This window comes from Artemia sp. Qi Xiang Cuo, chromosome 12 (assembly GCF_049724085.1).
Source record: "Artemia sp. Qi Xiang Cuo chromosome 12, ASM4972408v1, whole genome shotgun sequence".
Lineage (NCBI taxonomy): Eukaryota > Metazoa > Arthropoda > Branchiopoda > Anostraca > Artemiidae > Artemia > Artemia sp. Qi Xiang Cuo.
The window spans coordinates 2,121,908-2,134,729 of record NC_142805.1 but is presented as its reverse complement, the minus strand read 5'-3'; the positions used below and the strand labels follow the sequence as shown (position 1 = coordinate 2,134,729).

Below are 12,822 nucleotides of genomic sequence, written 5' to 3'. Positions count from 1 at the left end.
CCAATATCTTTTGACGCTTAAAAAGTGAACTAGAGCTTTCAATTTCCAATCCAATGAGCCCTCTTTGAAGTTTCTACGACAATGTTGTCTATACAAAACCTTATATGCCCCCAAGGCATAACTTACAACCCTTGCCCTGAGAGCTGTGGGGGAGTTTTCATCCTCAAAGACCTAATTTCCAGAACTTAAAACTACGTTTAATAGAATGGCTGTCTCAAAATTTTAATTGGATGTGTTTGGGGGAAAGGTGGGCGTGAGAGGGGGGTTAGTTGCCCTCAAATCACTTTCGACTATTAAAAAAAGGCACTAGCCCTTTGTATTTCCAATCGAATTAGCCTTTTTTGAAGTTTCTACGACACCGCTTTCTATAAAACCTTATATACCACCAGGGTATAACTTAAAACCCTTGCCTTGAGGGTTGTGGGGGAGCGTCCTCCTCAAAAAAATAGTTTCTATCTGAAAATAAACTACGCTGAACAAAATAGCTGTATCAAAATTTTGATTGGATGTGTTTGGGGGAATGATGGGCGTGGGGGGGGGGGGGGCTATTTGCCCTCCAATCACTTTCAACTATTAAAAAGGGCACTAGCCCTTTTAATTTCTAATAGAATGAGCTTTTTTTGAAGTTTCTACGACAACACCTTCTAGAAAAACCTTATGTGCCCCCAGGGCGTAACTTAAAACCCTTGCACTGAGGGTTGTGGGGAGTGTCCTCCTCAAAACATATTTTCTATATGGAAATCAACTACGCTGAAGAAAATGGCCATCTCAAAATTTTGATTGGATATCTTTGGGGGAATGATGGGCGTGGGGGGGGGGCTAGTTGCACTTCAATCACATTAGACTATTAAAAAGGGCACTAGCCCTTTGAATTTCCAATCGAATGAGCCTGTTTGGAAGTTTCTACGACAACACGTTCTATAAAAACCTTATACACCCCTAGGGCATAACTTAATACTCTTGCCCTGAGGGTTGTGGGGAGTGTCCTCCTCAAAAATATATTTTCTATCTTGAAATCAACTACGCTGAAAAAAAATGACTATCTCAAAATTTTGATTGGATGTATTTGGGGGAATGATCGGCGGGGGGGGGCTAGTTGCCCTCCAATCATTTTCGACAATTAAAGGGCACTAGAACTCTCGATTTCCAATCGAATGAGCCCTCGTTGAAGTTTCTACGACGACCCCTTCCGTATGAAGTGCCTCTGGGGAAAAAATAAATAATAAATAACAAAACATTGGAGCCGTATTGCCTTTGTTATAGGCAACGCTACAGCGTTGCCTCTGAAACTTAAACTTACTGAATTTTATATATTCAGTTATCAGAATTATTTTTTATATTCTATTGTTATAAGAAAACTCAGTTTTTTTTAGTTTCGGTTACTATTGGGCCTATTGGCTCTTTACTTGAAGTTCGTTACCAAGGCCCGTTTGATTGCAATGAACTGAGATTAAGGTAAATCCACCAGCTAAATATTGTTATTACATCGAACAGTTTGGGTAATGAACTCTGAGTAAAGGGCAACGCCTTGTACCAATAATACACATTTTGCAACCAGAGATACACCTGGGAAAGGGCTTCAGCCCCTTAGGCGTCCTCGACATAGAACGTGAAAATAATCGTTACTCATGTTTCCCAGCCTATTAATAAGAGGTTAATTAAATTTGTTTTACAATCACCAATTAGTAATTAGTTTTTTCGAAAATAGTAAGGACAGGTCCCCCCGGAGCTCCCTAAAATTACAGATTTTGTGGAAATAGATATGATCATGTCCCAAATTTTCAGGCCTGTTATGAAGGCGAACTTTCTCTAATATCATTTTTGCTTCGCCCCTGACAGTTCTAGATTTGGTAGCCGTTGGGAATATTAATTAGCCCTTGTTTATGCTTCTTATTAAGTAGCCTAAACATTTCTCTCATTTTCTTTCTTAGTTTGTTTACGATTCTGAGAAGCCAAATCTGCACAATCAACTTCTCGGGGAAATTCAGAGGGGTGTGAAACTGAAAAGAGCCGAATGTCATGACAGATCTAGACCACAACTTCAAGGTAAAGTATATAAACATCTCATATTTATGTCGTCTATACATCAAAGGGTTTTTTACTCTCGGCCACGTTGTGTACATCTTGAAGTGCCACTTGTTAGGCCACACCAGATACATTCTTGCAAAGCCGTTCCTTTTCCGCCACTTAGGGTACATACCGCCCAACTTATGGTACATATCCACACGTGTCGAATGTGCCACTCCTAGCAAGCGACTTTATGTACAAGAATTTTGAAAATGGGCAACCCCTTGGTATGGATGCGTATGCTTAAAGATTAAAGGATAGTTAGATATTTTTAATGTTTTAAACAATCAGCCCAGGGTTAAAAATATACGACTATTTACAAGGTCTTAACAGATCCCCATTTTAAGATTCTATTGCGGCACTGTTCTTATACATCATTAGAAAATTAACAATTGAAATTATGTGTTGTCTCAATGTTTAACACCCTGACTTGTATTCAAACTTTCTCTTTGATATTGCCTTACATACAGTTCTTTATAAGCAAGGAATCAACCGTGTTTTTAGGACAAACTAGGAGGGGATTTTGGGGATTTGGGATTTTGGGAGGGGATTTTGGAGGCTAACCTAGTCTGAAGTTCCTATTCCTAATATTGGTAATACAATTTTTTTTTTCACCGCAAAGAAAGTGATCGGAACGTAATACATTTTAGTCTACATCTTGCAGCTTTTCCTTGTATTTTTATAATCCCAATAGCTATAAAAGGCAAAAAGCTAGGTATTTTTATTTTTGCATTACAACATAGGAGGCTTCTAAGCTTTTGTTGATTTATTGTGTAGTTATTTTATTATTATTCAGTCTATTGTGTACAGCTTAAACTTTCAATCAGACCTCCTTTCTAACAAAATTATTATTAAAACAGCTTGTTTCGTTTTTGTGTATGACCTTGGCTAGCTCCTGACAATTCCCTTGTCAATAGTCTTGTTTTATATTTTTTCAACAATGATATTTTTTTTATATCTTACTCCACATTATTGGTAAGCAACTATAAAGCCCAGCCAATCATGTGAGGATACAGTGGGTAAATCAATCTAATATTTCACCTGGATTTTTTTTTTTAAAATCAGAGTCCTGTTAAATTTTAATTATCACATAGAGAGTATACCCCATTTTGTCTTACAGCCGGGAACCGAGTTGGGACTATTAGGAAAACAATTTTTAGGGAAAATCTGAAACCATTTTTCAGGGACATATTTATATTTTTTATTACCTGAATATGTTGAAATTACACAGGGGAATTACAACCATGTCATTCTCTTATGCCCTTTTGCACCGACTGTAATTTTTTTCTTCTTCTGTTGTTTTCAAAAAGTGTCTATGTTTAAACCACATTTCTTTTTATATTTCACCATTTCCCATGTCATTGCAAAAAGTGTTAGTCCCTTTCAGCACCTTATTCAAAGATCATGACATACATAAATAAACCCGAACATCCCCTTTTGGAACTGTGAAGAACCAGATGGAGAATCACAGAAGATAGAGGACAAGTTTGAAAGATTTGCGGAGCTCGACTAGTGTTGATTTGGGGTCAGACCAATAACGCACTATTGCACCTCAAAAGTTGGAACTTCACCTCAACAGGCCGCTAAAATAAACAAAATACTGACTAGCTTTGACGAGGAGAAACTCAGCGATATAGAAGTTAAAACAGATTTGACGTTAAGCTTTCGAACATATTCATGAAACTTGGCGGTTGTTTTTGTATGAAATGGTGCAAGGTATGCGAATAAAGAAGGTCAATAACAGTGGACAGAGCTTTTAAATTCTATGGGGTTGATCAGTAATTGATCACCTTATCCAATAAAAGTGAGTGCAATTGAAGTAAAGGTGAATATTGGTAAATGAGTACGTCAATGCAAAAACAAATCTTTCGAAAGCTGTTTTCAAAGAAGAGAGAAAGGACTGAGCAGAGCACATCATTCAATGAAAGTGACCGTAATTAAAGTGAAGACTAATATTAACAAATTAGCTCTTGAATGAGAAGACCAACTAATAAAAACGATTTCTAGAGAGAAGACATGGAGATGCAGCAAAGAATTCAGTAAAACACTTAACTAAACAGAAAAGAGGGGATTTGAATTGAAGCTGAAAATCTGCAAACGAGTATTTGAGTAAAAATACAAACCATGCAGAAAAACTTTAAGACAGAAGACACGGAGGGCTTATGCCAATAATCCATCAAAGCCCATAGCATGATTAAAGTGAGTACATCAAACGTGTATGTGAATATTCCCAAATGAGTCCAAAAGCACGAAGACAAGTCTGATATAATGATTTTCAGAGATGCGACAAGGAGGCTTAGACGAGGGAGTCAATTAAAGAAGAAGAAGAAGAATGAAGCCATTTATATTATATGGCTTTACACCTCCTTACTCTTCTTTCTTTGCGAGCAAAGAAAGAAGAAGGAGGTGAAGCAAAGGTAAATGCTTGGAAGTGAGCTATTAACCGCAAAGAGAAATTTACCAGAACAATTTTCAAGTGTTCACTTAAGCCAGTGAATGTGAGGGGTTTCAAAGTCAAGGTAAATATTGCAGAAGAATACTTCAGCGCAAAGAAAAACTGTCCAGAACACGTTTCAGAGAGAAGAAAAGGAGACATGTAGAAAGAATTCAGCAAAACTCTTAACCTGAAGGAAGAAATTTCTTTTTGAAGTAAAGGTAAATGTTTGTAAGTGCTTAATTAACTGGAAATGGAAACGTATCAGAACAATTTTCAGCATGAAGAGAAGGAGAGGTTCGCAATGTACTCGACAAAATATTTAAGGCATTAAGTGTAATCAAACAGTTCGTGGTAACGAACTGTAAGTAAGGAGCGACCCGGCTCAATGGTAACCGAAACTCTAGAAAACGGGTTATTGATACCAATAGATATATCAAAAGAGTCAGATTTCGATGCTGATTTCAAATATATAACTTTCATCAAGTTTAGTGCTACCCATCAAAAGTTAAGCGCCTGAGAAAATTTGGCTGATTTTCAAAAAAAGGGGGAAAGACCCCCTAAAAGTTATAGAACCTTAATGAAAATCACACCATTATAATCAGCGTATCAGAGAACCCTACTGTAGAGGTTTCAAGCTCCTATCTACAAAAATGTGGAATTTTCCGTTTTTTGCCAGAAGAAAGATCACGGATGCGTGTTTATTTGTTTGTTTTTTTTTTTTTTTTTTTTTTTTTTCCCAGGGGTGATCGTATCGACCCAGTGGTCCTAGAATATCGTGGGAGGGCTCATTGGAACGGAAATTAAAATTTCTAGTGCACTTTTTAAGTGACGAAAAAAAATGGAGGGCAACTAGGCCCCCTCCCACGCTTATTGTTTTCCCAAAGTCACCCGATCAAAATTTTGAGATAGCCATTTTGTTCAGCATAGTTGAAAATATGATAAATATGTCTTTTAGGATGACTTGATCCCACGAAGTTCCCAGGGGAAGGGCTAAAAGTTATGAACTTCACCCAATGTTAACATATAGAATTGGTTATTGGGAAGTATACAGAAGTTTTCAGGAGATTTTTTTATGGTAGTGGGAGGGAAGGGGGGGTCGGTGGTTATGTTGGCGGATCTGTTCATGAAGGAAGTTTTCATGGGGGAATTGAATTTGCCATGAAGGGGGCGCCGGACTTGCCAGCTTTATTTATTGGTTATTGGTAATTATAAAACCATTTTCAGGAAGGATTTTTTCTGGCGGGGTGGGGGCTAGATGAGGGGTTTACTCTGGAGAATATTTCCGTAGAGGATTTTTCATTGGGGAAAGGGACATTTCTGTGAAGGGGGCGCCGGATTTCCAAGCATTATTTAAGAAACGATCAGAAATTAAATAAAAAAAAACAAGTTTTTTCAACTGAAATGTAAGAAGGAATATTAGAACTTAAAACGAACAGAAATTATAACGTATGTGAGGGGGTTCTCCCCCAAGTCAGTACCTCGCTCTTTACGCTACAGTTTTTTTTTAGTGCTTTCAAAAGAGCTATCTATTCTAATTAAACGGCCTTTGTGATTCAGGGGTTTCTGAATCAAAATTTTTTTAACTTTTAACGTAAAGAGCGTGGTATTGACTAAGGGGAGAACCCCTTCATATAAGTAATAACATATACGTAATAAAAAAACAATAAAAAAACAAGCGATACGGCTCAATAGTAATCGAAACTTTTAAAAACGCAATTTTGATGTCAATAAATGTATCAAAAGAATGTGTTTATAATGCTGATCCTAAATATATAAATTTTATGAAGTTTAGTATTACTCATCAAAGGCTACGAGCCTGAGAAAATTTACTCGATTTTTTAAAGAGGGGGGAAACATCCCCTACAAGTGAAATAATTTTAATGACAATCACACCGTCAGATTCAGCGTATCAGAAAACCCTATTACATAGGTTTCAAGCTCATATCTGCAAAAATCTGCAACTGTATTTTTTGCCAGAAGAAAAATATACGAATATAGAAGTTAGTTACGTAAGTTAATTTGTAAAGACATCCATTTAGCAAAAGGAAAGTAAAATTTTTATACAAATAAAAGCTGCATTAACTAAAAAACGATGAGAAATTAAATAAAAAAAACAAGTTTTTGAAACTGAAAGTAAGGAGCGACATTAAAACTTAAAACGAAGAGAAATTATTTCGTATATGAAAGGGGCTGTCCCCTCCTCAACGCCTTGCTCTTTACGCCAAAGATTGACTCTGTTTCACAACTTTATTTTTTAAAACAATAAAAAACTTTAGCATAAAGAGCGAGGCATTGAGGAGGGGACAGCCCCTTTCATATACGGAATAATTTCTGTTCGTTTTAAGTTTTAATGTCGCTCCTTACTTTCAGTTTAAAAAACTTGTTTTTTTTATTTAATTACAGTAAGAGATAACATTAACAAACGAAAATATGAATGCAAAGTCTGTCAAAAACAATTGTGAGAGAGAAGATAAGGAGGATTATGCAAAGGCATACGAAAGTGAGTGGATTAGAATTGAAGATTAATGATATGTTCTTATGAATCTTCTTTTTAAATTTTAAGCTTCAAGGGTTTAATATATTTGGACTGTGAATGGCAAGTCCTGAATTGTGAATATCTCATTCTGGACTTTTATCTTTCCCTATTGTTCTCCTGAAGTAAATTATTGCTAAGTAATCCATTACCTCTCTGACCGTTGCCTTCGAATGATCTACCTATACTTTCACCGAGAAAAGCTACATGCGTAAGTTGAAGGAGGGTGGGATTTATCAGGAGAACGAAGGCAGGCAATTTATCTGTTTTGTCTAATACCCATTGGAGTAAATTCAGAAAAAAACCATTTAAGATAAAGGAAGCCAACAATTTTCTAAATATGGGCCTCTTATGTAAATGACCGATGCCATTACTTTTCTAGTCTTCTTATATACCCTAACCACTGAGAGAATAAAGTTTTTTACGTTAATCTATCCCCTTGAAACCACTTGACCTATATCTGATGTCCTGAAACCACGTAGGTTTAAGTCTTTTTGATGTGGGTGAACAAGACAGGTTGACAGGAGCCAGATCTGAGCTGCAGAGGAGATAGGTACTATTTTTGAAGATGGATCATTCTGCAAGATAATAGAGCTCCTGAAGCCTATGGAATCAAAGTATTTCAAACCGTGCATTGTATTAATAAGACAATATTGTCAATTTTTTTCGATATTGACAATATTATAATAAGACAATATTGTAAAATTTTTCGGTTCTTCTCGATCCTTCTCCAAAAAAATGCGATCAATTATGTTTTTCATGGTGGTAGGGGTGTCCAAAATCCTTCTTGGGGAGCAGAATCTTGGAAAAAGAATTTTCGTTGATAGAAAACTGTAGAATTTGACCAAAAGATTACACAATTTGGCACATATTTTAAAGTCTTCAAGAGGAATAGTGAGGTCCCCTACCCTCATAAGGGTACCCTTACTCCGTGCTTCTAATTATCTATAAAGAGTGAAATAGTGAAGATAAGGACAGGAAAAAATGGTAAATGGGCTGTCTAAAAGGAGTCTTTTAGTATTATTATTTTGCAAATGAGCATATAAATTTACAAATCTAAGACCTATTCAATATTGTGAATTATTGCTTTAGCCAGTATCTGAATATCAATGCATGTTTTACTACAGTGTTCAGAAATTTTATACCTTGTTTTCCATTACTTTATCATTTTTCCAAACTATAACCCCGTCTAACCTTTGCTTATACCCCTTATATAGGACTAAGAAAAATACTACGACAAAACAGTCAGCATTCATTGGATGGGTCAGTCACTCCTGAGCCAGGTAAGAAGCCGTAGCTAGAATTTAACCAACTCGAATTCGATCTTGACGCCACCTCGGTGGGTAATATCGGGTCAAAAATTCTCAGAAAATTTTCAAATTTTTATTTCATGGCTTTTCCAATCGTACTTGTCGCTATTTATATATTATCATCCTAAGGTCATCAAAGAATATATATATATATATATATATATATATATATATATATATATATATATATATATATATATATATATATATATATATATATATATATATATATATATATATATATATATATATATATATATATATATATATATATATATATATATATATATATATATATATATATATATATATATATATATATATATATATATTATATATATATATATATATATATATATATATATATATATATATTTTATATATATATATATATTTCAAACCAGTAGGTGTTTATTTGTTACAACATCAACAACAAGACAAAGAGAAAATAATATCTCATTGCTAATCAAAGTTTACTAATAAGGGCAACCGTCAATAAGAGAGTGTCTATTCTCACCGTTTAATTTTGAAGTAACGTGATTTGCAAAAAAGTGATTTGCACTATAAAAGCAAAAGTAACCTCTAAAAAAATCCTTCACGAAAGCTAAAAATGATTTACTGTACAAAAAAAAATATATAAATTTATTCTATAGGAGGAGCAGGGGGTGCAGATTTGGTATGCGATTTTAATAGTATTTTAATAGTTTTTTAGGTATACAATTTTAAATAGTTTTAGATCGTTGGCTCACAAAGAAACTAATCAGGTCATTTGTCTCTCAAAAAATTATATTCCCTTGTCTATCTAGATTTGTTACTTGTCGGATTCATTTACTCTGTTTAGCCAGAAAAAATAGATCTCTTTTATGAAACCTCGTCATTATGTCGTTGAAATAATTTTTTATAAGTTTCAAAGAAACAAAATAACTTTTTAAAATCTTGTAGAAACCAAAAAAAGTTTTACTGTTCTTATATATGAGAAAAAAAAAAAAAAAAAAAAAAAAAAAAAAAAAAACCAGCATGAATAGACTATAACGTGTTGTCAAAGGATCAAATTGTAACCATAGTTAACATCTACGAGATATTGTAAGTTTCCCGCAGTTTATAACTGAACTATGAACTCAGTTATAAACTGAGTTCATAGTTCAGACTATGACCATAGTTTATAACATGAACTATGACTTTTTTATTCTGAAACCTATTAATTCCTTAACTACGCTCCAGAGCCTGAAATCACATAAAAAACTGTTCTAAACCAAAGAATACATCAAAACCCCCGAAAAACAGTAGCTTTTTATAAGGTAGATAATGACGTCTGTATGGCAATCACACTCCAAGCATAAGTATAACTACTTCGGACTATGGCTAAAATGAATTTAACGGTTGTTTTTGTAAAATTGATGGCCAAATTTCACTAAGGAATTTAAGGGTATGTAAACCTGCTGTCCATTCTTTTTTTGGCTTGCTACATGGCTTTAATTAAATATTAATATTAAGAAAATACGAATATTTAAGAAAATACTAAATAATTAAATCTTAAGTTTAATTGATAAAATTTTAATTACATAATTACGTATTGACAAAAAGTATTGTTAAAGAACCAATAATTTAGCCAAACAAACCCTTAAATAGATCTATTAACTATACTGCATAGAATAATCCAAGTTTGCATGAATGATTCGATGGTTGAATTCGTCCCGAGCCATGAAACAAAAATTCAAAAGCTATACTGGAATTCCAGTGAAAAAATTTGTTCCCCAGTTGGCTCAAAAGGTCGAATTAGATTGCCACTAACTTATGTTTTTGGGTTCTTTAAAACTACACGGTAGAACCTTTACCACTAGAAATAACTTAGAATTTACCTCACGTTGTGTAACCTTTAGGGAATAATTTTTTAGACAACACTGATTTTCCAATTTTATTTTGAACGAAACCGTCTTAAAAACGGGTAAAATTTTTTAATTAGACAGTGAACAAAAATTTTTATACAAAAATAATAATAAGAGTCTAACAATTTCGGCTTCATATCCAAGAGCCTTTATAAATAAAAAAAAGGAAAATATTTACCGCATTATATTTTGTTTAGGTGTGAGTTATCCTTTCCTTTTTTTTGTATAGTGTCTGTTGTTTTTTCTTTATATGTTAGTTTAGGCTAGTTTTTTTTTCCGTTGATAGAGGTTTCCGGATGTGAGGCCGAAATATTCAGACTTCTATTATCATTTTTGTATTAAAAATTTGTTTCTATTTTTCACTGTCACTAAGAAATTTTGCGCGTTTTTAATACATTTTCATCTCCTTACGGGGCAAGTTTTGTTCATAATGTAAGAGTGCTATGTACGCTCGAGAGTAGTATTAGGTTAATAACTCCGAAGATAGACCTGCCCATACTCCGACAATAGACGTACCCCACATTAGGGCTAAAACTATACCCCACATTCCTACGACAGCCCATATTCTACATTTCTACGACAGCCCATATCCCATATTACAAGGATATTCGTACCCCACCATACGAGCACAGCCCTATACAATAAAAGTGCAGCCATATTGGAGTTACCAATCCCTCATATCCTGTCTATGCCTTTAACGACACACATACTATACGAGATCTATCATTTCCTTGGAAACAATTTTTTTCTCGACGAAAGGAAAGCAACTACTTTAACGGGGCTTATAGGAAATTGTTTCAAGAAAACATTCTTATCTCAAGTTCTGCGATAAGGAATTATTCAATAACTGTGCCAACAATCAGAACGAGCCTATTGCTCACGTGGTCTTTGATAGAAGAATTCCTGTTTCGTTTGTCAAGTATTTCATTCAATATTTGAAGCGAATTTGAGGTGACAAGATATCTAATAAACGTAGTTTCGCTATGGTTCTTAATATACAATTGGTAGAGAGCTTTTCGCACTTTAATGATATCAAGTGAATTATTGATTATTGATAATTGATTATGACTACAACCAACAGGGTATCATTTTTATCAAGAAAAAGGTTTCACGGTGATTCCTCTAATCCTGTCGACTTCGTAGTCAATGTCACAGATAACGATATAGTTAACTATATATGCAGATGGTGTCATATTTTCTTTTCTATCGATACATTTTTTAGCCTCTAAGCAGTTTTCCATTGATTTTATGCAATTTATGTCTGAGGCATGAATCGAACGTGCGACCCATGATCTCCTATAGTAAAAGAAAGATATGTTACTCGACTGAGCCAGCAAGCCATTAATGAAATTATTATTTTAGAAATATAGTCAAATATATTCAATGTCTTGTTTCCGGGACGTTGGTCAACTCATGTTAAGTGTCACTACATCCTAACAAGTCATTTGCGCAATCGATTTCTCAATTGTATATATGATAAATATTATCAGTGATCTATTTCCAGCAGCCCTTTTTGGCATCATTCCGAGAATAAATACATTACGAGAATACATACATTTTCTTTTGATGGTTAATTAAACTTGTTCCAATCTTCAGAAAATTGTAATGACTACAACCGACTAGGTACCGTTTTTGTAATGGAATGGTCCTGAAACATTGGTTTTCCACTACCGGGGCTTTGTGCATGAGTTTGGGTCACCACATTCCCATTCAGGATCCCAATTCTCCCTCCAGGGCCCCAAATCCTGCTACAGGACCCCAATACCCCACCCAATGTCTTTTCTTGATTTTTATGTATTATCCCAATTTTAAGAGGAGGGCCTTAATTTCTACATTTTGGTTTTGATGTCATGAATTCGTCGGGATTTCTATGTATTGGTCATAATTTTTAAAAGGTTGGCCATGAAGTCTGCAGTTTGGTCTTGATTTCTATGGTTTGGTCTAGATTTTTATGGTTTGGTCTATAATTCTACCGTTGGCCCTGATTTATATGAATTCCGTCTGGATTTCTATGCATTGGTAATAATTTCTATGAGCTTCCCTGAATTTCTTGCATTGATTATGATTTCTATGGGATTTTTATCGGAATTTCTCTGAACGGCCTATGTTTTCTACAGTTTTGTCTTGATGTCTCTGGTTTGATCTGGATTTCTTAGGGTTTACCCTGATTTCTTATGAATTTGTGTGGGTTTCAATGAATTGCTTATGATTTCTCTTAATTCTTCCGGATTTCTATGTATTGTTTACGATTTTTATGAATTCGTCTTGATTTCTGTGGGTTGGTCATGATTTTTAAGAAGTTGGCCTCGATTTCTACAGTTTGTTTTTAATTTCTATGGTTTGTTCTTGATCTTATGGTTTGGTCTGGATTTCTAGGGTTATCCCTGATTTGTACAGTTTGGTTTTGATTTTTATGAATTTTTCCGGATTTCAATAAGATAGCCTTAATTTCTACGGTTTGTTTTTGATTTCTTATAAATTTGTGGGGATTTTCATATATCGGTCATGATTTCTAAGAGGTTGGCCATGATTTCCACAGTTTGGTCATGGCTTCTATGACATGGTCTGGATTTCTATGATTTGGTCTGC

At 34.4% G+C, this 12,822-nt stretch overlaps 1 protein-coding gene across 1 annotated transcript in view; it reads left to right on the top strand.

Moving 5' to 3' along the window:
- LOC148945657 (uncharacterized) overlaps nt 1–12,822 on the top strand; it is a 149,429-nt gene that overhangs the window by 25,695 nt on the left and 110,912 nt on the right. The window contains exons 4-5 of the mRNA XM_089097859.1: nt 1,932–2,046; nt 8,255–8,320. Of these exons, the coding sequence (XP_088953985.1) occupies nt 1,932–2,046; nt 8,255–8,320 (181 nt within the window). The remainder of the gene's footprint in view (nt 1–1,931; nt 2,047–8,254; nt 8,321–12,822) is intronic.